The sequence below is a fragment of the Sphaerodactylus townsendi genome, linkage group LG08, assembly GCF_021028975.2.
Source record: "Sphaerodactylus townsendi isolate TG3544 linkage group LG08, MPM_Stown_v2.3, whole genome shotgun sequence".
Classification (NCBI taxonomy): domain Eukaryota; kingdom Metazoa; phylum Chordata; class Lepidosauria; order Squamata; family Sphaerodactylidae; genus Sphaerodactylus; species Sphaerodactylus townsendi.
Window position 1 is genome coordinate 32,000,247 of NC_059432.1, and position 27,480 is coordinate 32,027,726.

The following is a 27,480-nucleotide window of genomic DNA, read 5'->3' on the forward strand; positions in this document are numbered from 1 at the left end:
AGCAAGGGTCCCAAACATGGTGCCCATGTTACCCACTGACACCTTTTTTGGTGCCTCCCAGGTGATTTTAGAAATAGGGTCTGCCCTTGCAGCTTGCTTGTGTATTTTACTATTTTTAATCCTTGATAAAATTGTAAACTTTCTTCACTCTGATTGTGTGCATGTTTCTAAACAGATCTGAATTCTTTATACGCTGGTGTAGACCGCCTCCCCCCACCCCAGCCTTTCACTTTGCAAACTCTGTTACCTGCTAATTCCCGAAACTAAAAGGGGCCAGAACGAACTAACTTGGGTAACACTACTTTTAACTACCCAGACTGTCGATGAAGCACCACATTAGGAGTGCATTTTGAAACATTAAAAGGGCTCCAAGAAAGCCTGATTGTTGTCAGACTCTCGAACGTGGAAATAACACAGACCGTAGGAAAGTCCTAAAGCAGCTTTATTCCAGGTATAACGGAGAGTAACAATGCAAAGAAGGATCTGAGCTGGAGGCTCAGACCCAGGACCTATATCTTTCTAGCCTCCCCGTTTCGCCCCACACCAACTGTCCACTACAATTGCACTACAGAGCTTCAAAGGACCCGGGAACCATTCGCGCCTCTTTGATGATGGGCTGGCGCCAGGAGATTGCCAGGAAGGGGAGCGGGAAAACAGGAAAACATTTACAGGGAAACATTTGCAATTCACACACACCAAGACATCTAGGTACTGACAGGCATAGTCCTGACAATTGTATTATCTATAAGGAAGCAAAGTTAGAACAAGGGCCAGGTTGGGCACCGTAAGTAAGTTGTGCTAATGATTTAGCTATATAAAACTTAACTGCAGCTGGAAATACACCACCTCTCAACATGGCTAAAGTACTTCTTTGAGCAGACTAGAGAACTAATATGAGTGGTTAGCCTTCTGTTGTATCATAAGACCACTCCAAAGTACCTGAAACATTTCACCTGCTCTATACAGTCCTCATCAATAACCCAGACATAATTTTTAAGCCTTCTATTTAAACACATTATTTTCATTGTAGCATAATTAATTCCCAAATGCTCCTCCTGGTAATACAAAGCCAAAATTCTCAAAGCTCTCTGCAGTCCTACCTTTGTTTGCAAGAGTATCATCGGATCATCGACATACAGTAGTATTGGTGGTAGTCCTTTGTCTACTAGCTGTAGACAATATCTGCATTCAGGGAGGACAGGGACTTCAGTGGGATACAATGCCACAAAGTGCCCACTCGAAATCATCCATTTTCTCTAGGGAAATTGATCTCTGCAGTCTGGAGAAAAATTCCAGTGGACCCTCAAGTCCCATCTGAAGGCTGGCATCCCTAGTGCACACTTTCTAAGAAATCCCAAAACTTTAAAAGGGAGGAATCCACTGGTCTCCATTTACTGGGGTAATCTGAGCAGGATCAAATGTCTGATGTACCCTTTTTTTCCTAAACAAGTACCTGTTTTCAGAGGCTTTACTTTGACTTTACCTTGATATCATTACCTTGATATCATTTACCTTGATATAATTTGGTGGAAATGGGAGAGATAAATTGCTATCTTAGTTTTCCTAAAATCTTATGAACTGACTTTAGTTGATTTAACAATTTGTAGTGCACAAACAGTGTGTTTTGTCTAGTAGAACATAGAATCTCAGAGTTGGAAGACACTACAAGGGTCTTTCAGTTCAACCTGCTGCCATGCGGGAATACACAGCCGAAGCACTCTCAACAGGTGGCCATTCAGCTTCTACTTAAAAACCTCCAAAGAAGGAGACTCCACTATCCTCTGTAGCAGTACATTTGACTGTTGAACAGCTCTTACTCTTACTGTCAGGAAATTTCTCCTAATGCTTAGGTGAATCTCTTTCCTTAAAGTTTGAATCCATTATTCTATGTCTGAATTTCAAGAGTAGTAAAAAAACAAGCTTGCTCCATCTTCAACCTGACATCCCTTCAAATATTTAAACATGGCTGTCATATCATCCCTCAACCTTCTCTTCTCCAGACTAAGCATACCCAGCTTCCTACGTCTACCCTCATAGGGCATGGATTGCAGAACTTTTACTCTTTTAGTTGCCTCCTCTGGACACACTCCAGATTGTCAATGTCTTTCTTAAACTATGGTGTCCAGAACTGGACATGGTATTCCAGGTAAGAGCTGACCAATGCAGAATAGAGTAGTACTATTACTTCTCTTGATCTAGTCACTATACCCCTAGTGATGCAGTCCAGAATGGCAGCTGCAGTCCTGAGTATAATCTTCTTTCTGTACTGGCTGGACTACCTTTTTGATATGATAGCTTTAGCCTGTGAAAACTTTATACCAAGGTTTATATAGGGCCACCCTGTTGATTAACATGTACTTGCAGCTTCTAGAGTCCTAACTGTCATGCTTAACAGGCTTCCTGGAGCATCTGGTCAATCACTGTAGAACATAAGATGTTCAGTGGACCCTTAGAGAACACTGTAAAGCAATTTCTCTTCTCTTCTTCTTTTTTTTTGCCAGGAGAACACTTGTGAGTTATAGCAAGCAAAATATATAAATCCATGAAATATTTTTCTTTTATTTTTTATATATTTTTATTTTATATTCACATTTACACCCCGCCCTTCCCAACTGGGCTCATGAAATCACAACTTACATGAAAATTTACCTGATACCTGCTTAATTGTCCAAATGGCCCAAATTGAAAAAAGAAAATCTTAGCTCGTTTCTGCATAGCCCAAATATCCTGGTTTGGCCAAGAAGTCTACACAGTTCCCAGTCCTAAAGCAGGTTTGTCCTGCAGTATTTCCCTCACCCCAGGATATTCAAAAATCACCACTGGTTTCTTTTAAAAAATGCTGTATTGGATCCATTACCATGCAATCACCACAGGAGCAGAACCAGTTTATTTTTCCCACTTAGCCACCTGATCTCCCTGCCCTGCCCCCTGCTCCCCTGATCTTCCCACCTGACATCATGTCAGTTTTAAACTCTGCTGAGCCATGAACCATTGCAGCCCACCCTTTCCAAAACTTTCCCCCAATCACGTTTTTTACTAATGGTATCAACTGGGTGCTGGGTTAATCAAGAATGGAGTCCAAAAATGTCCCTGTTTTCCTTTCTATACATGTACTGGTTGCATGGAGAGCATAGCTAGGAAGAGCTGAATGTTAGTGGGCATATCATGGGGAGGGTTCTCATTTTCCACAAAAATATGAGAATGTGAGTGGGAATGTGATGTGATGCTGTGCCCCATTGTTTTTTGCTGCCACTTGCCATGTTGAGGCCTGACCCAGGCCCTATCCAGAACTGAGGGAAAGGGGGGGCTTCATTTTCCCAGCTCACTGTGGGCTGGTCAATCAAAAGCACATCCTTTTCGTGGGCCAGCAATTCAAAAGGCAGGGCGGAGGTATTCATTCAATCAGCCACCCAAAAACAACACCCAATCAGAATGTGGGATACCAAGGATGTCTGCGCATGCATGGATACACTTGCAATGTAAATACAAAAGACCCATGCTCGTGCAAAACAAACTGGAGTATTTCCTCTCAGTCTTCACTTGATTCCTTCACAGAAATGGGCAGCCATGCCAAGGGAGAAACTAGGATAAAATAGACCCGGATTGTAAGATGCCGATTGTAACCCGGTATAATTGTGCCGAAAAAAAAAAAAAAAAAAAAAAAAAAAAAAAAAAAAAAAAAAAAAAGAAAAAAAAAAAAAAAAAAAAAAAAAAAAAAAAAAAAAAAAAAAAAAAAAAAAAAATGGAAACGTCCTTAAAGAGCTTTTCCCATCATGTGTTGTTTGGCTCCCATTTTGAAGTCATCTAGAACTGTTATATAATTTTTGTTTATGGTGAACTGAGGCCTTGGTTAAGTTGTTCTGTAATAGACTGGGAAGTCATCAGTGCTGTCTTTTAGTGCCTTCCAACTTAGCAATTCTATATAATTTTATAACAAATGCTGCTGTTTAGAAATTGCTGTTTTGTTGGTTCAGATCACTCAGTCTGTTCTTCAGTTCACAGGTTACAGATTGGGCATTTATAAAGCAATTGCCTTTCTTTCTGCCTGAAGTCTGGGGTTAGGAATAGTTTAACTTCTCAGCTCCGCTATTTTAGACTTCAGTGCACTCCATTAATGATCACTGGCACATTATTTAATGAGTTAAATACATTTCTCCAGAATTTATCTTGAGTTCACAGATCTGTTCGTCCCTCTGTTTCTATTATTTACTCAGTGCATTTTCAGATTGGATCCTGCTGGGAAAGTGATTATGGGGGTTCTGAACAATTTAACCCCAGGATGTCAGGCAGTCATTGTTGGCCAAGAGGATGGATAGCAGCAGTAAAGACCTCAAACAAGGGACTAAGAAAAATATCTCACTGGCAGGCAACAGAACCATCCCTTCAAAGAGACAAGTGTAGCCAACACAGAAAAGACTAACTCTTGTCCTGGTAAGGATCAGCTCTGACTTATATGCCTTTGTAACCTTTTCCAGGTAGGGGAAACTGGTGAACTTCCTAGAGTACAGATATATGACTGGGAAGACAAGATCTCCTGTTCAGTGGGAGATCTCCCAGTCTCCCTGTTTGTTGGCTGTGACCACTAAGTGGGGCAGCAGCAGAAAAATTGCCAAAGCAAATATCCTGAAGTGACATCATATCGCTGTCATATCACAGACATGACACTCTAGGATCTGGACAAAATTCTACGGTTTTACACATTCCCACCCCCTGCCTGTCCCACTGGTGATGGTTGGCAACCCTGTTTATTAAGGGTCACCAATGATAAAATCACACTTCAAAAACCATTAAAATCAACAAAAACGCACAATTAAAACCTGAGGCAAAATACACATTAAAACATAAAAACAACCCTGGCACGAGACAAGTTCACCAAAAACCCCAGAAAGTCTACATATGAATGTTATTGAGGTATTCAACCTGCAAATGTACAATGCTCTTCAGAGTGCACTCAGAGAGATTCACATATCTGAATGTTTTTCCATACCCCCTATCCCTGCACACATAAGACTTTCACATTGGAGCTAGGCTAGATGCTCTGAGTTAAATCCACAGGTTGTTTGCTACAGGTAGAATAAATGGTGATTTTCTACAAGAGAAGAAAGGGCTTATTTTGACTGATTTCCCACTATTACTAAAGTTCCTTTGTTCTTCCCACTACTTCTAAGGTTTCCCTGTCTCACAGCAACAGTTCAGTGGGCTGCAGCAGGAAGGAAGAGATAAGAAAGATTTGTTCCATCAGCAGATGTGCCTTCAGTGGGTGCAAAATAATCTTTGCATCCATCTTTTTGTTCCTGTCTTGATTTTTTTTATGCAGAGGGTTTTTTAAATGGATGAGCATTCAATTACATAAAACTACATACAATACAGGTGCAACATAGGTTCACACAGATCCGTCTCAGGATTACTACGTCAATGAGAACAAGGTCTAGAGTTCACAAAGACTACTATGGTACTATAGCCAGGAACAAAAGAAAATCACTCAGTAAAGCCTTTATAATTTGCAATAATGACCAGTGAGCAATGGCTACTAAGTTGTTTCAGTGGCAGTGCTTCAGGTCTGATGTAGCAAATCCAAAGCAGTAAGGTAGCCCTTATATATAAGGCAGCTGAGCCTCAACAGAATTTCATTCTCTATCTCAGAAAACCAAGCTCAGTTCCTTAAATACAGATATCTGTAAAATATAGGTACACCCACAAAAGCAAATAGTGCAGACTTTGAAATCTTTTTAATAGATCCATTTTTACATTGAAGAATCTTGAAAAATATCTGCTATTAAGCAACTTACAGAATAATGACTACTTGTTAATTCACATCCACTGCGGTATGCAAAATGAAAATCTCCTTAAATTGCCTCAGTTTTCAAGGTGCTATGTCATTACATAATCGACTTTTTTTGCCACCATTCTCACAAAAACATTTGCACATTAGGATTGCATAAAATGGACAATTTAAAGTAGATCTTTCGCTTCTGGGTACCAGCTAGCAGTTTGTAAAGGCTGCTAGAGAGTGGCAGTGCAGAAGTGCTAGATTATTCACAGAGTTTCATAAGGGAAAAGAGGATTTTAAACTGCGCTATGAAGAAAGAAGAGATTATTCCTTGCATCAAACTGTACTAGTCAGCTGTTCTCACTCCATTCTTTTTAGACTAGCAACCCAGATAAAATGCAGTTACATTGTTGGTTAATTTAAATACATTAGTTTTTGATGAAACATTACCAGTCCAGAGATTTCCACAGTATGTATAATCCTGAATAGTATTAAACAAAATAGAAAGATTGCAAGGGGGGGAGTCTCTACAGGGGAAAAAATATCAGTATAACAAATAAACTGGCTTTCCCTTTTGTGCTTGATGAAATTGGGCTGCTCACAAAAATGTGGGAGGCCAGACAATAGTAATATAATAAAAGAAAAACCATGTGGAGACAGAAAACTCTCCAGAATGGACAGGATTTTGAGATCAGCTGACTGACAGTTAAAGAAAAGGAAGGTAGAAAAAGAATAAACCTGCTCATACGCCTGAGTCTTTAGACAATTCAGAGAGGGAAAAGTGTGGGGATAGAGTGGAATTTACATATTGCTCAACCTCCAGATGGGTCTTTCAAGTTCAAGCCTTGTAGATGGCAAATGGAAGGAAGTAGCAGTGGGGATGCTGGAAGCCCACCTGCCCTTCCAAGCCACACCTACCAGGTAGAGCCTGAACAAATAAGAGACAGAAAATGTGGGGCTAGTACGAGGAAGAGGGACTAGGCAAGTCACAAGATGGAATGTGGTTCAGGCCAACAATCCATGGGCAATAAAGAAGATCTGTGATCTGGAGGTGGCTCCTGCATAGCCTAGGGGATTATGAGTGAAGACAGATCAGGTGGCGGAGCCTGGAAGAGCTCAGTAGATGAGGAAGAAGAGCAAGGCTGGAATTCGTTAACTCAACTCCCCCTCCCCCCTCAATTCATGTAAGATGTACACTCTCATATAGACTTACAAGCCATCTGTCATCAAGCAAGATGTGAGGGGGAGGGACTGTGGCTCAGTGGAAGAGCCTTTGCTTTGCATGCAGAAAGTCTCAGGTTCAATCCCCAGTATCTCCAGTTAAAATAACTCAATAGTAGGTGAGAGGAGCCAGTGCTGACCTTGATGGACCAATAGTCTTAATTCAGTATTAGGTAGCTTCATGTATATACAATGCAGATAAACACAGTTCAGCCTACAACTGTGTTTCAAGAAAATAACCTACATGCAAAGTTGAGAACCTTTAAAAGGTACCCAAACCACACATCACTTGTGTTGTATGATCAAGGAACTAAACTCTCAAAAAACATTGCAGAAAATATTTACCCACTGGAGTGGTAAGACACCTAGTTGCAAAGCCCTTGGGAGAACTCTAAACACAATAATCTTTCTCTGGCCTGCAAATGAAACTCAATTTAAAAGAAACACCACTTCCCTTTCTTTGTTTTCTCTAAAGTGCAGATGTTGGTCACCAGAAAAAGGGAATGTTGTCCCACTTAAGCACAGTTGACAAGCTTCTCAGACAGAACTGAGCGGCAGCAGCCAACACTGTAATCAGATTCTTGGACTATGTAGGGTCAAGGTTACAGACTGAGTGCCCAGGTCAAATCTGAACCCTATCCCCAAAAACACCATTCAGACTACAGTTCTGCTGCTTCAAAGAATTCACTTCACAGGAGGTAAATATACTTTCCTATATGATGATCAGAGCAGTTCAAAGCAGAATTATAACCTTCTAAATCCATTGAAGTAAATCCCATTTATATATTAAAATATCCACAATCTGCATTTTCTTTGATGCTCAAGGCAATTTATCAGTCCAGATTTAAAAGATAAAATATAATATAACCCCAGTAATCCCACCCCAATGGCTACAGTCTACACTCTAAGAAAAAGATCTAGCAAAAATGTGATCTTGCAACACCTCAAAACTTGTAGAGATGGCAATGCTCACCTCCTCAGGGAGCCTATTCCACAGGGTGGATCCTCATGTAGTTAAGCACAGATTCTGATCCATGCCAAGTGATCTACGTTAAGCAGGGAAACAGATAGTAGTCAAATGAAGATCCATGGTTAGTGTATGGGAACACATGGAGAAAAAAGATTCAGATTCTGCTGCTAATTTCTCAACTAGATTTTCCACCATAACATTATTTGCTATTATTTTACCCCAACTAATAACCACCAACAATTCTCAGAGAGATTAATAAACAAGATTAAGCCAATATACATTATATACTTGAATTTAAATAAATCTACATAAATACATCTAACAGTCCTAAATCTCACAGTTCCTAAATAAATCTAATAGTTGAAGCATAAGAATAATATTAGCCCACATCCATGCCCTTTCATCCAATTCCAGTATTGAGATATAATTCCATTTATTTACACAATACAAACTTGAATTATCTGGATTTGACACAAAAGAATAAGTATTAGGCACTGTCCCTTTAGCCCCTCCCCCAAATAATAGTATGGTCCCATGTAATCTTAATACTGTGAAGTTTATAATTACTTATCAATGTACTAACAATAAGCCTCATTAGAATATATTGATAAACTAAGGAATGGACTTGAAAATCAATTTTAAAAAAACTTCATGAGTATCTAATCCATGTTTTCCCAAACCTGAATATCACCCATATCATCTGGTTTTAGTATTTGTGGATTGTAAACAGATGTGTTAACAAGACAATCAATAGTTTATTCTTAAACTTATGTTAATATGATTATTTGCATTGCCTTCCCCAGTCATCTGCACTTTACCCAAAGCAAGCTGGGTACTCATTTTACTGATCTCAGAAGGATGGAAGGCTGAGTCAACCTTGAACTGGTTACCTGAAACCGACTTCCACCGGGATCAAACTCAGGTCATCATGAGCACAGCTTTGACTGCAGTACTGCAGCTTATTACTCTGTGCCATGGGGCTCTTTTAAAAATCTCATATCTGGAACCAGTCTCTCAAGAACTGATTTTTACCAGCAGTAGTACTTAAAGCAACAGTGATCTTTTAAAAATCAATTTCTATTGTACAATATCATTTTTAATTGCTGCCAGTCTACAAGAACGATAGTCAGTTTTTATACTAGACACAACTAAGCCACCTTTTAGTAAGGTTGTTAAAGAGTTGTTAAAGATATTCCTTCCTATGCTGGGATGTTTCACTGGCCAAATAAAATCAAGTCTAAAATTTCTGCCAAGCAAGTAGGTGAATAAGGACAGTTTCTAGAGCAGGGTAATTAATATATGTATATATTGCCCCCCCCCCCCAAATTGAAGTGAACATTAGTAGTATGGTGCATTAGAATGAAGTTGGATTATTAAAGACAAACTCTCTAGAATTTATTCAGTTAAGCTTTCCATTGAGTTATTTATTATATGATTTTGTTACGTCACCTGAGACTTTTTACTTATGCTCATGTAAGTAAAGCTACCAAATAGAAATAAATGGTTTTACTTTGAACGCAAAATTATCTTATGCCCATGGAAGTAAAAAAAAATGTCTGAACTACCACCAAAGGAGATCACAGGGTGTGTGAGGAATACAATCAGGTGAAGTGCCAACACACCTACAGTAAATGCACAACTGTGAAAGTAAATCAAATATACTATCTTTTTCCCACCCACCCCCTTTCCAGTTTTAGTCTTTCCAAATGGGTTGTAGCAATCTCACATACTGAACAAGTCAGGAAGTTTTATTATTTGAGGACTGTTTTCTCTTCAAATCTTTCTTGGTTCTCTCAGCTAATGTTTGCACTGAGTAAGACTGAAACTGTTAACTGAAGCAGTCTTACTTTTTTTTCCCCTGGGGGGAGATATATGCCGAATGCAACTCAGGTGTTCAATTCCAAAATAATTTCACAGCGACACTATTATGTTGTTATTTGAATTTAGATGATCTCAGGGTCTACTGATCATCACCTTTGTAAGTTTTTGCATAGGATAATGGGAACCCCTCAATGTGTTTCAGATGTGTCTCTCAAAACTGAACTAGGCCAAAAGTCATTGGAAACTAGAGTGTGCCTTAGTGCTTTTAACCTAAGAATAAAGACTATCTGCCACAGAAACGCATATATTGCTGTTTTCTCTCAAACAAGATGCTTATTATTCAGCATGGATGCTTATTATTCAGTATGGATTGATACTAGATTACAGCAGCTGGGCCTTACAATAGAAGAAATTCTCCAGCTGGGTAAGGCAGAGACCCTCTCTATTGTCAAGCATCGTCTTACTGAGCTTGATTATGATAGCACAGTAATTTGTGCTCATAGGAATTGTTCAGATCAGTTCTTTGGTATTTTACAACCTTGGTCCTTGTCTTCCTATACAAGATATTTAACTTTTTTTTTTACTATGATAGGGCATTTGCTCTAGCTTGTCTTCACACTAACCGCTCTGAAGCACTGCATGGGAGATTTTGTAATATTCCATATTCAGATTGTGTTGGTCCTTGGGTTCAGGGTAAAATTAATATTTTAGTTCATAAAATACTGGAATGCTCCTTTTTAATCTTTTTTTAGGAATAACTGGATTTTTACCTATTTTATCACTTTTGTACATTGTCTCACAGAAAGATAAAACCTCAATGTTGAATTAATTCACAACCATTTCCTGGGTCTTCTTTGTATTGAAAAAAAGTGGTAGTCATCTTAGGGGACCAAAAAAAAAGACGACAGTGGCAGGCTTGAGTTTTGAAAAACTGATAAGTGGAGAAGAATTCCTGGGTAACTCCAAGCAAAATGTCTCTGTTATACTCTGTTATACTCCAGGGATTCCAGACATACAGGTGTTGTTACCCATGGTGGCCACTTTGAAAAATCAGGGAGGGTTCCATTTTTTAAAAAAATGGGGGGGGGGCATGGAATCCTCAGAGGCCATTGAGCAAAATGCAGTTAAAATCACTGTAAGAGCTTCAGGGATACCAGAGATACAGGTGGTTTTATCCAGAGCAGCCATTTTAATATCAGAACTTTTTTCCCCACAGCAGAAGCACATTGTTTTTGCTTCCTCCAAACAACATAGAACTGCATTTTATAATCTTTTGGTGGGACAAAATGCCTGCCATTAGAGTGGAGTGGAGCTAATTACAAAATATTAGGATTTTCCAAATCAAGCAATGGGGGAACTTATTTCTGAATGGGTGTTCCTTGCAGACAGAAAGGTGATGCCTCCTGGAGTCTTCTGAAATACCTCCTACTCCAATGAGGTGGAATAAAGCCAGAACTGGCTCTTTGCCAGTAAGTGGGTACCAGGAAATACATTAAACATCAGCTGATACATTTTTGCCCTATTTCACTGGTTTCACTGGTGCAGGGTTCTGAGGCACTACTTGCTACATAGAGATTTTTGGTATGGATATTAACAAATCAATGAATATAAACTAATGTTAAGTTCTCCTATTTGTTTTTGTTGTAACTGTGACAATAACAAATGGAGCAAAATGCATTTGTTACTGTAATTAATAAATGACATGAAGCAATTAATACCAGCTGGGGTGGGAAAATCAAAAAGAGGACATGTTCTCCTTCTTTTAGACCTCATGGATTCTCTGATTGGCTGTTGTATGAACCAGGATCTAGTTATGTTTAATTTTATAATATTCTAGAATTTACAGCTTTGGTTTTTCAGATTTTCCATCTTCGAGTACATATGTCTTTCTTGCTTGGTTTTCCTAACAGCATTTATATAATCTTTAATTTGTAGTTTTCTCAAATTATATTTTACATCTTCTTTGATACATGGTTTGTTTGTTCATGTGCTACTTAAAAAGTGAAAATGCTAACTGAGAAATATGATTGAAGTTACAATTCTAAAGGAAACTTTATTTAAAAACATCAAAAATAGGGGACTTCCAGTGGAATGGTGTTTCACACTCTGGTTGAGCCTATGAGTGCTTCCAGACTGCACACTGCTGATAGGGGGTATTTTGCCAGCTGTAGAGCAGGCTTATTTTAGTTCTCTCCTTCCCAGATATTGGGAACCTTAAATTTGACAGGTGAACTAGGAGGTTCTGGATTTTAGACCCACTAGTTCTGAAAAAAATCCAGAATGAGCAGTGTGAGTGAGTTGTTGAAATACTTTTTCATAGTTTTTTCTGCTCATTTTCGGGATGCAGGTCTTGCCAGCATATAATTTTGCAGGTGCAGAACTAGTAATTAGGCAAATCACAACTAACATGAAGTTGCCTGGTGTGAAATTAACATGCATTTAATACATTTTGAATGAGGAAATCCAGATCTTCCTACATACTCTGGGACCTGAGGGTCATTATAAATGTTTCATTAAAATTCTAGCAGCCATATACCTTAATTGCGAGAGATTATATTAAGCCCAGATAATCAAAATTCAACTGTCAGATGTGATGTGTCAGATACAGAGAGTGAATATAAGGCTAAAAGAATAATGAAGAAAAACCAGACTCCACTGCAGTGAGAACAACATGCATCGAATCCAAGAATTTTAAGAGTTCAAGCTAGCAGAGGAAATCAATCCAGCAGAGGAAAAGAAGAGGATTTCCTTTTAAAACTTAATGGAGATTCCTTTCACAGTTCATTGACTTAGACCAATTTTAGCCCAGGAATAGTACTGTAAAATCTGTCTAGTGGCATAAGCTGGCACAAACTTCTGCTGCCCCTCAACAAGCCATCAAACAGTATGGGGGGGAAAGTAGTCACTGCAATTAAAGTTTGTGATTGGACTGCCCCCTCACATCTGAACTGATTTAAGTCTTTCCAAGATTTCTTGGAGAGCTTCTAAGAAAATGCAAAAAATTTCTGAGTGATTTCTGAGAGTGCGGGGGGGGGGGGGGGGGGGATCATGCCAATCTTCAACAGCTTCCAGTCCTCCAATGTTGCCCATTCCCTCCTCTTCTTATTTTCTCACACAAAACATAAAAACATACCAAAAATACAACCCATTACACATCGTAAGGTGACCTCCAGCGATCTCATCTTTGACTATAGGTTAAATCTAACTTCAATGCATACAATTAACATGTTTTCAGTAATTTTCTAAAGTGTCTTCTGGCAATTACAATCCACTGTTTTCCTTAGATTTGAAGCCCTGACACCACTTCTCCATTTGAATAGTTTTTCAAAAGGTATTCTGTAAAGGGTTTCCATTTTTGTGAAAAATTGTCCAAACTGCTATGTCTTAATAATGCTATCAGTTTTGCCATTCCTGCATATTCAGTAACTTTCAGAATCCAGTCCTCTTTTGTTGGTATCTTATTGTCTTTCCATTTTTGAGCAATTTTCTTTCAAATGGTAACATGCTGTAAATTATAAACCTTTCTTCCACAGTCTCTCCCACGGCTCCATCAAAATATCATGGTTAACATTTAATTGTTACAGATTTAACTGCCTTATCATCTGAATCCCATTGTAATTGCATCTCATACATTTTGGTAATCAATTTGTCATAATTTATACGTAAGTTAAATTCAAAATCTGTCATTTGTGGATTAAAACCAGCTTTCTTATTATCATCTTTAAATGTTTTTAACAGTTGGTAATGGTGAAATCAATTTTAATTATGTCTTTTAAATCACTGGTAGATTTTGCACAGCAAATGTATATGGGTTGCAGTCATTATAAAGGAACCCATTTTCCTTTTCCCCATTCATATGCATGCCATGCAGTAGCCCATGGAAACAATCTGGGTTGCTTTCCTGCCTTCACCAGAGACACTTCTCTTTTTTTCAGTTTTCTAAAACACATGCATAGCTGCGCAGGCATACAGAAATTAACCCCTGCAGCCATGGCAATCATCCCACAATATGATCAGCTGCACCTGTGTAGCTGTGCAGGTGCAACATGCAAAGTAAAAAGGAAAAGGAAAAAGGGACCTCCCGGCAACGGCAGGGGAATAATGAACATGTTGCTGTGGCAGGCGGATTCTCCCTGGTTATGGACAGCGTGGTGGAAGGGAGGGGGAGAAAGTGCCTCCTGCCTGGCCATTTGTTGCTCCAACTCTGAATTTTGCAAAAAAAAAAATATAGCGGGTTTAGTGATTTTTGAAAATCCTGAGTTAAGGGAAATAAAATAAGGCAAACTCATTTTGGGGATGGGATCTATGCAAAGTCCGTCCCCCCCCCCCCACCCCAATTTTGTATTGCACTCTACACCCGATATATTTGCCCGGTGTGGAATCCACCATTCATAGATTTCAGTTCACAATTATTATCTTGAAAAATCAACCACTCTCTACATGTAGGCCATTTTTCTTGCATATTCACCTCTTTTATGGCAAACTTCAATTAAAGACAACCATAAAGGAGTAATTCCTGCAATAAATCTCCTGTATTTCAACTATATCCATAGTAAGCTCCTTCAAACATAATGATTAGATTTTTTTCTGTATTTTCCCTTTATCATACCAATCAAATTTCCAATTGTGTCTAGATCCAGGAGTCTACTGTTCATCAAAATCACCCATTACTTACCCATACTAAAAAAGCAGCTTCAAAGTACAGTTTTAAATTTGGCAATGGGAGGCCCCCTCTTTCCTTTGTATCCTGGACATTTTTATATTTAATTCTCGTTTTCCTGCCCTGCCAAATAAAGCTACATATCTTTTTTGCTATTGTTTAAAACATAATACTGAGTTGATTATTGGAATGGCATGAAACAACAATAACTTTTTGGATTGAAATTTTAAAAAACATTCATTTTTACCACAGATATTCTTCTGAAAAAGGACAGATTCGATGTATTCTATCTCAACAAGTCTCTCTAGATTTCTTTCCATATTTTGTTCCCTCCACTTTCTCAACCTTATGCTGTGTAGGGGAGGAGAAGAACCGGCTACAAAAAGGTCTAATGATATCAGATGCCTCTTAAGTTACCAGGTTACAGGCAGTGATGTTCAATTAAGCAAGTTCAATTGTCTACAGGAAGTCTTGGAACTGTCTTTTTCACTCAACCTAGAGAAAACAACCTCCATCAATGGTCCCTCTAAGAGTTCCCTGGTGCTATGCAGCAGTCTGAAAAAGATGTGTGGAGCTGAGCTGCCTGGGAGAGCTCTCCCTCCCGACGGCCCCTTATCTGCATGGCACCGGTACAGTAGCTGCACAACCATGAACACGTGCAGTTTACACAGAATGTTTCCCCACAGCTTCTTGGTGACCTTGGAACCTTTAAGACTTGGATCATCATCCATCCTTACACCAATAATGTAGATCCAACCCATCACGAACTGAACTTGAAATCAGAGGAAATCTGAATTCAGTTTATAATGGAGTGGTAAGAGTCAACTCTAAATTGTGCTGTTCAGAATTCCAAATTGATCTGATTATTAATTGGATGGCAAAAGTCAATTTGGATTGAGATTAATGTAAGGTGATAAGCATGCATATGACCTGAGAGAAATATTCTGAAAACTGTGGCAGCCAAAATCTGAACGAGTTATATCAACAGACATCAATAAAAATGTTGATTTTGTGCTTCTCTAGAAAACAGGATTTATTTGAACTGGAATATAAACCATGTGTGACTTGACCTTTTCTCCTGCAGTTTGTTTTGAAGAACAGTGAAACACCATAATTTCAGAAAAGATATTCTCCTTCAGCAGAGGAGTCCCAGTGAACAGAACAATGTGATAGCTGAAATACTTTTAACAACAAAAGACTGGCTACTTATAATCCTCACGCTATTTTAAAGAATGAAAAGCAAATACCTCTTCAAGGACATCAGCAAGCTTACTGAGTATCTCTTCAGGGAGGCTCTGGAATGTTGGTACACTGTAATATAAAGTGAGAAATAATTTGTGAGCACTGATGTGGTTACTTAAGAAACTCTTATCACTTGAGAAAAGTTCTACTAGAGCAAAACAAAGGTGTTACTTTATGAATCCATATGGATTAACACCTGCTCAATAGTTTTTAAAATTGAAAGTGAAAAGCCAGTAGAAGAGGATATATTTTTAGAAAGCTGAGCAAAAAATTTGGCATATTCTTTTCAAATTACAAAAAAACAGATCCCAGTGTTTGACTTCCGTCTCTTGTTGGAAGAATATAAATTACATTTCTCATAATCCTTTTTTTAAAGTCCTATTAGGTGATACTGAATGATGTGTAAAGACACAGGACAGAAAAAATGATTAATAAAAGCATGACAAAGGGTTAGTCCATAGAGTCGAATTACCCATTACAAGTGCCACTGTCATGTAAGGGGTCTCTTTCACCACTGTAAAACAAGCAATGACTTAGAGTCCCATCTAAAGGAGGGAGATGAATCGGCTCAGGGAGTGTTGTGCCATCAGAATTACCCTCCCTGGGGTACTTACCCTGGTGGAGGGGCCAGCCTATCAATGTGTGCCTCCCTGACAGTGAAATGTGACACTAAACACCATGTCAGCACCACAGCACCACTGCCAGCATAGTAGAGGCAGGCCAGGAGAGGCACCAATATTAGTTAGCTCCCTCCTGCCTTTGCCTGCATTACGCCGATGGGCAGCAGCCTGAACGTAACGCAGTCTTTTGGCTGGCGTAAGTACAGTGTGGTAAGTCCAGTGTGGCCCACTGAGGCTTCTCGGAGGCAGGGAGGCTTTTTGATTTTCTCATGCTGCCGGGAAGCTTCTTTGGGTGCGGTGGCTGGGTGCAGTCATGACACTGCGGCTGGGTGCGCCGTTTATGATCTTCCCCATCTCCTATCTTTTTCACAGCATCCTAAAATGCCTCTTGGTATAATTTTGAGTCATCACAGGAGAGAAGGGGAAAAATCCTACCCTGCAGACAAGTCCTTGTGCCTACAAAAACATCAATACAGATCCAAGACATTATCTTCCATACTAATCTGTGATATTGATAATGCTAAAATAATATCCCTAGCAATTTCAAATAAACAAATAGTTTTTCTCTAGAAGAAAAGTATATTTCTGCTATGCAGTATATGAAAGGAATGGAGCAAAAATACAGAAATGCTCAGATGTCTTTGTAGACTAAAAAGTCACTCTCCTAGCTCTTTCCCTCACTTTTATTCTAATGGAAGACAACTAATGTAGAAAACTGATTGTATCATTTAAGCAAAAACAGAATGTTAATGGAATTACATTTTAATCAGTCTTGAATAAAGTTAATAAATTAAGCAAATTAATAATATTTTCTTTTCACAATATATTAAAGCGAACCACCAAAGGAAATGTCTGTGTAGACCACCCCAGGTTTCTGTGTAGGCTGCCCTAGATTTAGTTAAAGCAATTTCTGTATCAGTGGCATATCTGATGAATGAACCTCAATGAACTACAAAAATGCTATAGTTGAAAGCTTAGTTAAGGAGCCAATTAAGTTCATACATAAGTAGGAAAACTAAAAGGGGAAAAAAATTAAACCATTATTCCAGCAATGGAGCAGGTAATCAGGCAATCAGAAATGTTGGCAAAGCACAAATTCTAAATAAATGATGTCTTGGAGCTACGTAATTGATACTACAATAGATTTAGAACCTAAGAGCTTTCAAACGATGGGGACACAGATACAGATCTAATGGAAGACATTCTAGTACTGCAGAGACAAACAGCTTTATTCAATCAGGATTAAAAATAAATATTTACAAAAATATATACATAAGATGTTCATAACTCAAATAATGAATTAAAATATGTTTACTTTCTTTAGCCCCATCAATTTGATAACTACGGGCATGACGCCACTGGAACCCCTGCAAATCTGCAATGACATTCTTCCACAGGATTATTGGATGAGTTCTGAAGCCCACTATCAGTTTGCTTAGGGTTCCTCAAAAGAATACGCCTGGAACTTGTCAATATTCCCCTGAAGTGCAGGGAAGAATTGATTTTGGCATATAATATACCTTCATGGACATTTTCCCAATTGTTAAGCTTTTAAGAAATCACAGTCCCCACAGACACAGTTTAAACACTTAAAGGGAAGGGGACAGCAAACTGATCCTCAAAAGTGGGAGCAAGAAATGATAACATATTTTCAATTTCTAAGACTGCATGTATTTCTCAACCTTAATGTGGTATCATTGGCTATCTCAAACTGTTAATGTTCTTCCTCCCAATTTTCACTTCATCTTCATCTAAATTTCATCCAGCTTTCCTTATATGTTGTGTTTACAGATTGAAGAGAAAGACAGATAAAATATATCCTTGCCTAAGATTTTTGCCAATTGGAAACCATTCTGTTTCTCCATAATCTGTCATAACAGTAGTCTCTTGTTCAGAGTACAGGTTGCACATCAAAATAATCAGATGCTGTGGCACACCCATTTCCTTTAAAAACATCCACACAGTCAAAAGCTTTGATTGTAATCAATGAAACACAAGCTGACTTTGTTCTGAAATTCTCTTGCATGCTCCAGTAGCCAACCTACTGACAGACACTACTGGTATGTCAGTCTATACAGAGAAGCCATTGAAATCCACAAGCACATGGACAATTTCAACAGAAAGGAAGAAACTATGAAAATGAACAAAATTTGGCTACCAGTACTTAAAAATCAAGAATCAAGACAGTGGTTAGTTATTACCACCCAGACACAGGATGTCTCTCTGAAGGAAGCAATTAAATGGATTAAAATGCCAGGCAACTGCTATGCAGATACCCTCACTAACTGATTATGCAACTTCAGTGTTACATTCATATGCTTAAATGGGTGGATTGCACTTAACACATGCAAATTACACTTGCAAATTGCACCTTAACACCTTTAATCATTGTAAATGGTTCTTTCTCCCACCCTGGACATTCCACAGGTATATATACTCCACTTGCTTTACTACCATCAGATCCTCTGAAGATGCCAGCCACAGATGCAGGTGAAACGTCAGGAGAAAATGCTACTGGAACACGGTCATACAACCTGGAAAACCCACAACACCCTAGTGAAAGCCTTTGATAATACAACCAACCTATGTTTGAAATATGATCTCTAGTGCCTCTTCCTTTTCTGTATCCAGCTTGATATCAGAGATTTCTAGTTCCATATCTGGTAATATGGGAAGAGAATATTGGTGTAATATACAGTATATTAGAAATGCTGTTTGGTGGTAGACCAGAGGGGACAATAGAGTATGCACTCTCTGTATATAGTCATGTTTAATATGGCTAAATAAGCAATTTACAGTTATGTTACTGAGGCCTTGTGATACACACTTCTTTGGTAGAGACGTAGAAACTGTTTTCTCCCTCTTTCTCACTGTATATTTCACAATATATTTTAATTCTACAACAAAACCAGCAAAAACACAATAACAGTAATGCAAACTATAAGAAATATAGTTCTTGCAACCAACAAGTTCCAGTTTAGAAATGAGGTCCATCGTGAGATAAATTCTGATAATGTTGCATTTTTAGTGACCAAAATATTTGCAACATCTCAGATGTCTTCCTTCAGAGTTTATCATGAACTGCACCATGTTCAACCAATTGTATGCCATGCTCCACCATCACAAGAAAAATGTAGAAATATACACCGGAACATATTTAATGGGAGAACCAGTGGAATAATTGATCACTATGGGTTGGGTTCACTAAGGTCAAGAGACTTTTAGAGCCTCTGGTATTAACAAAACTCTCTCTGTGCCAGGGGGAAGTACTATCTTTACCAGAATTGGCCCATATAATCCAACACCATATACCTTTGAAGAAAGAAACAATATGCAACATAAGCCATCTTCTAACCACAATGCATGGTGATTTGACATGAAAATAATATTCTGTTCTCTATTAAATAACAATATAATAGAAGTGATGTGTGATAAGTGCTACATTTACAGTATGACAGACTATAAAGCCAGTTTAGGTAGAGCTGCCCAACATGGCAACACTGGCATCTAAGAATGATACTGGCACTAACAAAATGCCTTCAGAGGGTTCTGCTTAAATGATCATTTCATTGTTCAAGGGTCTGTAAGGAAACTGAAATTTAACAGTAGCAATAAGCCATGACTTCTACTGATCTGTCTCACTCATTTGTTAAAAGGCTTTCAAGAAACACAGACCAGACAGTATTTTCCTCCCACCATAGGACACACAATCAGTATATGCATAAGTAATTACTTAGACTTCCTTAACATGAATAATTTTAGGTTTAGAATTTTGGTTTATTCATTCACTGTTGAAAGAAGAACTTGCCAGTATGATAGCTTTCTGGAAACAGACACTACAAGGACATGTGGGAGATATCTCATTCCCTGCCCCCATTATTTTTTCTCTTTCCCTAACCTGGCAGCTCCCACAGCCTCCTTTTCCTGTTGTCTTCTCTCCTGCCTACCCGCTAGCACATCTAATATTATCTGACCTCTCCCCCCCCACCCCCTTGTCAGTTTTCCTTCTTTCCAAGAAAACTCTTGCTAAGGCTGATTCCGCATGGGCCAAAAGCAGCAGTGTGAAAACGGCATAAAAGGGTTTAAAACGGTGTAAAAGGGTTTATACTGTTTTCACACTGTTTTCACACCATTGTTTTTGGCCCATGCGGAATCAGCCTAAGTTTCCAAGAAAACTCTTGCTAAGTTGCGACTTCTCACAAGTCGCAAAGACTTGTGAGAAGTACCTCACTTTCCGCTATATCCCCACCTAACACTACACACACACACACACACACACATACACACACACATTTCATTGCTCCTTGCTTTCTTCTCTCCTTGACCCACCAATCTACCTATATTCATCTTACCTTCCATTTTCAGATATATTTTATTTATTTACTTCATTTATAGATAGCTGAGAGAGGCTCTCTGCGTACTGGTTGTCAAAAAAAATATTTCTCTGCGCTTTTTAAACTATTGCTAAGATTGTAATTCGAGTGCAGAGAATTGCCACTGCTGCTAGTGATATTATTTTATATTAATCTTGGGGTTTATGGCACCTAAGAACATTAAGAAAAGCGAACAGAATGGGAAGGAAAAACCGGCAGAGAGACGCTGAGGATTATACTCCCCCATTAGCTGAGCAATTAAAGATTGCTGATTTTTATAATATACAAGTCCCTACTGCAAACTGCTTCTCTGTTTTAACAAACAATAGTGAAGAGTGTTTAATGCAACAAAACTATGATGATAATGAGGTAATTGAAGGTCCTTGTGGAACCAACAATAAGGCATTGGAGGAGTCACAGTTTAAAGGCAAGGTAAGATTTACAGCTAATGAATTAACAGAGATGTCTGATCCATTTACTCCAACAAACAGCTGTAACTGTAGAATTTATTTGTAAAGAATTAAAGATGATTAATAGCAAAATAGAACATGTCAGTAAAAACATAGAATTGGAGAAAAAACAAGAACAGGTGAAAGTAAATGGTCACAGTAAAGCTCCAACTAAAGACCCAAAACTTTTAATGAAAACTGACTCTGCTAATTTATTACCATCAAATAAGACGTCTCCTTTATATTGTAATAGGATAGAAAAATCATGCCAACTACTTCTATCCTCAAACAAGGTGTGCTTGACAGTATGTAAACACAGAGGGATAAGACCAGCTTGGAACTCTAAACACCTTGCTAAAGCACCTTACTAAAGCAGGAGATATATAATTTAGATCTAATGTCAATGGAGGTTTTAACCACTACATATCAGACACCGAGGATATTACTAACTTTTAGTACAGATCACATTGTCTTAACTCTTCTGAAACTAAGAACCCTTCTGGCAACAAAGGGAGTTTCTCTGACTAGACTCAAGTATTTACTAATGTTATAGTACTCCCACTAATTTCAAAAGCTAAATACCTATGTGCTCTGCCAAATGCTCTCAGAGGAGATGCTAATGGTGTAAAGATTGGTAATAAGAACAAGCATGAGGAAAATATCTCACTACCTGACTGTTCTGCCCCACAAATAACTCTGTTGGAGGTGCCCTGTACTTGGCTAGGACAGAGTGCGGGTGACACAAGCCAGGTTCAACAGTTCTTACAATAGGTTTATTACTGGAGAGAAACAAGACCCTAACTCCTCCCCTAGGTCTATCTAAATCAGAGTACTTGCTTGTCTTGAGCTGGTTTGAAGCTGAAGACTGTGTTTTCTCTTGGCTTCTTTCAAGATAGTCCACTGTGTCTTGCTTCCTTTCAGTTCCTTTAGTCTTTGTCCAGTTCTTATTACTGATAAACTTGACTTGTGCTCTTTGGACCACCATATACTAATATGGACGTCACGAATATTCCGGTCACCAACTACCCTTAGCACCTCACTGAGACTGACTGACTAAACAGGGGGTTGCTGGGTAAGGAAAGGAAACTGCCTATTCAGAAATGTCTTAAAGGGGCAGGGACTAACTAAAATACCCTCCCATAAAAGACTTAACAAAGAACTAAAACCATGCTAACCATGGGGAAACTGAACCTTAAAGGGGAAATAACAAAAGCCTCTATGGGGGCATGACACTGACCAATTTAAAAACGTTAACATTAACTTGGACTCTGAAGCTGATATAAAAACAACTAACCAAGTACTTGAAGATAATCTCAGAAAATCCTTTCTGGCATTACCTGGACAGGGATTATAGAAAGACTGGATTTACTAAAGACTGAGCCCTTTGGGGATAGGGCGGTATACCAAGTTAAATAAATAAATAAATAAATAAATAAATAAATAAATAAATAAATAAATAAATAAATAAAAGATGATCTTGCTAATAAGCAGGATGCAAGTTACTGCAAATCCTGACCCTTCTGCAAAAAACTACGAAAATAATGAAAATAATGGGAACCAGATTTTTAAAAACCCTGCCTCCTTCGAGATTCAAAATTAAAGAGGATGTTCAAGCCCCTAAAAATAACATCCAAACTCTGGCATTTCCACTTATAGAATTATATGATCTTGGAAATTTGTCAGGGACTAATGACTTAGCCAACTTGACTAACCATTACAGAGTACCTGAAGCCCAAAATGAACTTATTCAAGTGTCAACTCAGCTGCAGAATGAGGGATCCCTTCTAAGTTGGAACTGAGTATGCACTCAACTAGTGTACTGCAACACAATCTTAATAACAGAAGTGAAGGAAAAACTTGGTCCCAGGAGTTGGCAGAATTATCCCAGGCATCTAATCCAACAATTTCAAAGGAAAAATTCTGCATTGACAAACAGGAAGCTGGGATATAAGCTTAAAATGGAGAATAAAAGGAGACCTTCTATGAATAATGGTTGTGACTTCACAGCCAGCCAGAGCCATTTGGATTTAATAACAATTGACTGTCTAGGAAATACATCTACAACAAAGGGCATTCCATCACAAATGCTATCTTTAATCTCATGGAATGTGATGGGATGGAAGGAAAAAGGAAGGATGATGATGCATGCAGATATCTCTCAAAATTTGATTTTACATTACTTCAATTTTTGGTATATGTTAAACATCTAAAAATAGGATGAAGACATGTGGGTTACATACATTCAAACATTAAATAAAGCTTAATAATGCTAATTTTAAAATAATAGAATTAATTTGTTCTGTGACTGCTGCGAACATGCTTGCTGGGCTAAATTCTTAACAGGTATTAAAGTTGTCCAAAGCCTTCCATTTTGGTGGCAGAGAAAAACAAAGTTCACAAAGCCTTTAAAACTCTGTCAAGTAGAATATAAACATGATCCTCATAAATAAACTCCTTTCATTATCCCCAAAACAGCTTATATTACTTTCTCCTAGATGTAAATGCCGTGATCAAATTACCTACTGCAGCTTAAGGCAAAAGCTGGTAATATTTTCCATTAAAATGAGATAAATTGTTAGAGTTCGAGAGAATGGAATCAGGCTGAATTGCAATTGGGCCCTGCAGTGCTGGTAAATGGAAATGCAACCTGTTTTCCTTTAGTGACATTGTGAACTGTCACTGTGGCCCAAGTCCAAGCTAAGAAGCATCCTTTGAAACTGCCCCCATGCATGGCTAGGCATGCTAACTACTAGTGGTCCCTCCATGGCAGCAGTCCAGTTAGAACAGTCCAGTGGGAATTTTTCCAATAAGTGGCCGTTTCCACACGGCCACGGTAGGGGTCGGGTCGGTGTACATGACGCCAACCCGACCCCTCTGGGACCGTTCACATGAATGGTCCCAGAACCTCCCGGGATGACGGCGCAGCGCTGCGCCAAGGCCAAGAAATAGTTTGCGACGGTTTGCCCTGCGTCTCTTCTGGCTAATACGCCGCCGAGGCCAGGGGACATGCCCCCCTGCCCTGTGCGACCGCTCCGGAGTCGCAGGGCAGAGGAGGCGTGTCCCCAGGCCTTGGCGACGAGCTGGAGGGCCACAGGGCAGGTAGGTCTACCGGACATGGGGGGAGGGAAGATGCCTTGGAGCCGCTGCCATTTGCACGGCAGTGGCTCCAAGCTGCCGTTTTCCATAAACCTCGCTTGGGAAGCAAGGTTGGAAAACGGCGGCTTCTTCATCGCCGCTTCAGGTACGCAAGGCAATCGCCGCTGCGCAGCAGCTGGGCGCCCCTGTGCAAATGGCTCCCTGGGACGGGCGCTTGCTCCGGCCCCTAGGGCTTACTATACCGCCTCGTAGGAAAGGGCCAGTGAATGGGCCAGCCCATCCCTGAACAAAGTGAATTTGCCATGGTGCAAAGATTAATCTACTTATAGTAAAGCATAATTAAGTCCAATTGGCTTCAATAGGAAAATTAACCACATGTTTAACATTGGCTGGTTTGTGAGACTCGTTGTTTTTTCTTTTCACATCTATGATATTTGACTTTTGTATAAACTCCAGAAAATCTGGAAACATCTCTAGCAAATGCTGGAGAAAGAACTGTATAGCAAACAAATGAAATTCACAGATGATGAACTTGCTTCCAATTTGCAGTTTACTGGGAAAACAATTTGAGATAATTAAAACAATCACTAGATTCAATTTAAACAACTGGACCTGTTCATTTTTCTGTTAAGTTGTTGATAGAACTATGTCCTGAAAGTGTTAAAATGGCATACAACATTGTGACTAGGGAAAAGTTACCTAGATATATAAGAATGAGGTGAGGGAAACAAACCATGCACACTTGTACAGTTTTGCTTGTACAGTTTTTTATCATACGTTTTACCATATCATGAAAAGTTTTTATCGCACTTGCAATCCAATGAGAAAGGTGGACTACAAATGAACATATTAATAATAATTTATATATTTGCATGGAATGTTATCTATGGTTCAAGAGTCAGCACTTGTGACTGACTTTGCCCCTCTGCCTTGGTAAGTGCCCTGGAGAGGACAAATCTGACAGTACGGGCCTGCACCATCTCCACAAGCCGGTTCACTCACACACACACACACACACACACACACACACACACACACACACACACACTGTGCCATTAATATTATTAGACACTCTATTCTGATGAGGTGAATTCTAGGTTATAATAACCTTATCCAGCATTGCTTTATTGAATATCCAAAGTTATTTTTCCCTAAGGATGATCTAAAGCTGCTTTCACACTTGTGGATAATGTACTTGCAATGAGCTTTAGCGATGGTTTGCATGTGGATGTTTTACCCAAAGTACATTGAAAGTGCATTATCAGGCGAGTGAAGGGGGGCGATTGGGCTCTTGGATTAGGATCCAAAGAAATAACTTAGACACAACTTTTTAAAAAAAATCTGCACGTATAGCCACTTTTTTAGGTGAAGATTCTTCTGCAGCAGCTCCTACTTCTGCAGAGGGAAACATCTTTCAAAACACAAAGGGGCTTGCCCTTTCAAGAAATGCTCCAGAAAAATCTCAAAAGAAAACTCCACCTGGATTTGCTGTTGGACAGCTTGTGCATGAATTGCTCTTGGTGCTTTAAGCACAAGCAATTACAACATTGGAATTCTCCCCTGCAAAATAATTATCCCACTAGATAAATAAGAGTGTTTCCTAAGACAAAATGAACACCTTATCCTCATGAAATCACAGGAAGCTTACTGAACAGAAAGGCCCGATACCCAATCCTGCTTGTATTTTGGTATTTTGGAGATAATAAAAAACAAACAAACTGAACTGGGTATCAGACAAACTAAATCTCAAATAACAATAATACTAACACTTGAATGTTAGCAATTGTCAAATCTGCTAAGAGAATCAAAAATTCCTGCAGAAGAAAAGGCCTTATTGCACAGCAATTTTGTGTTGATATAAATCTTATGATTTCATTACATGATGATGGCATAGTTTTGTCATGTGCCTTCACAAGATAACAAAAATTGGAATCAATTTCTACTGGTCATTTGATTTTAGTCTAATAGATACTCTTGATATGCTTGTAAGTGTATCAGCTTAACAATATTTGACTGGCTATTACTTTGGCAGGACAATGGGAAGCCATTAGAATTTTTAGCCCTCTAATCCAACAAAAATGCAAGAATGGCACCCTGTCTTTAACACAAGCTGAATGTTTTCAAATAGCCAATTTATACACTTTTTCAGAATTATTTAAAATGAAAACGTGGAATGAAAAGATGTTTCGTATAAATTACATTCTGCTCTGCATGCATAGTGTTGTTTTCTTTGTATACAAAGCTGGGTATACCTGTGAGAAAGTAATTGCACACCTCTTCTGCGAGACATCTTACTACAAACAAATTTCGTTCAACTTGAAAAATTACTGGCACAAAACAATAGCCTAAAGTCCTAATCTGAAACATTGCACAGGAATGTTTTACTGTTGAACAGCAATTCCATGCCACGCAGTTTTAAGCTGATTCTGTTCTGTTTTCTTAATCAAGTTTCACAAGCAACTTGAGATGTACCCTCAATAGAAGATTTGTAGCTTAAAGGCCAGTCGAGATGCTGAACAACTTCCCCAACCTCCACCCATCCCCATGTGCTTGTCTCTACTTGGGGGAATATTTCTCTGGAGAATGTAATGTGTGATCCACAACATCTATACTCACAACTTCAACTACTCGGAAGAAGCCGCTGGAAAAAAACATTTTGAAACCATCAATAGGAAACTATCACTAGGAAATTGTTGTTAGCTCATAAGTAACCTATGGGTAGCAAAGATTATGTATTACATTTTCCCCATTCAAGTGCAACCAAGGACAAACAGAGACCATCATACTGAAAAGCTATTTAAAGACTTAACCTCTTCCTCCCAGCAAGAACACTATTATCTATTATTATTATTATTTATCTATTGGTCAGATAAAATCAAATAGACATTCAGTGTCGCCTTAAAGATTGCATCTGATGAAGTGGACAATGACTTGTGAAAGCTTCTGCTGAAATCAATCTAATTTGTTTTAATGTTGTCACAAGGCTTCTGTTTGGTTTTGCTTCAACAGGTCCTTAGGTCTACCTCTACTTACTTCCCCTGTCAAAAAGACCGCTGTTTCAGCAGTCAATGTGCCGTAGCTGTGTTACGCAAAACAAAGGAGAAGTGATGGGAGGAGTGGACTGACATATGGATCTCAATGAACAACATCAAAACAGAAGAAGCCTACTAGGGAAGATCAGGGACCTGGAGACCAAGCCCTACAAAGAAAGGCTGAGGGGACTGTTCAATCTGGAGAATAAGAGGTTGAGAGAGACAC

General features: G+C 38.8%; 1 protein-coding gene across 3 annotated transcripts in view; it reads right to left on the reverse strand.

The window, feature by feature from the left end:
- PRKG1 (protein kinase cGMP-dependent 1) overlaps positions 1-27,480 on the reverse strand; it is a 916,981-nt gene that overhangs the window by 262,691 nt on the left and 626,810 nt on the right. For all 3 annotated transcript variants that reach the window (XM_048505459.1, XM_048505458.1, XM_048505460.1), the window contains one exon: positions 15,690-15,753. In XM_048505459.1, the coding sequence (XP_048361416.1) occupies positions 15,690-15,753 (64 nt within the window). The remainder of the gene's footprint in view (positions 1-15,689; positions 15,754-27,480) is intronic.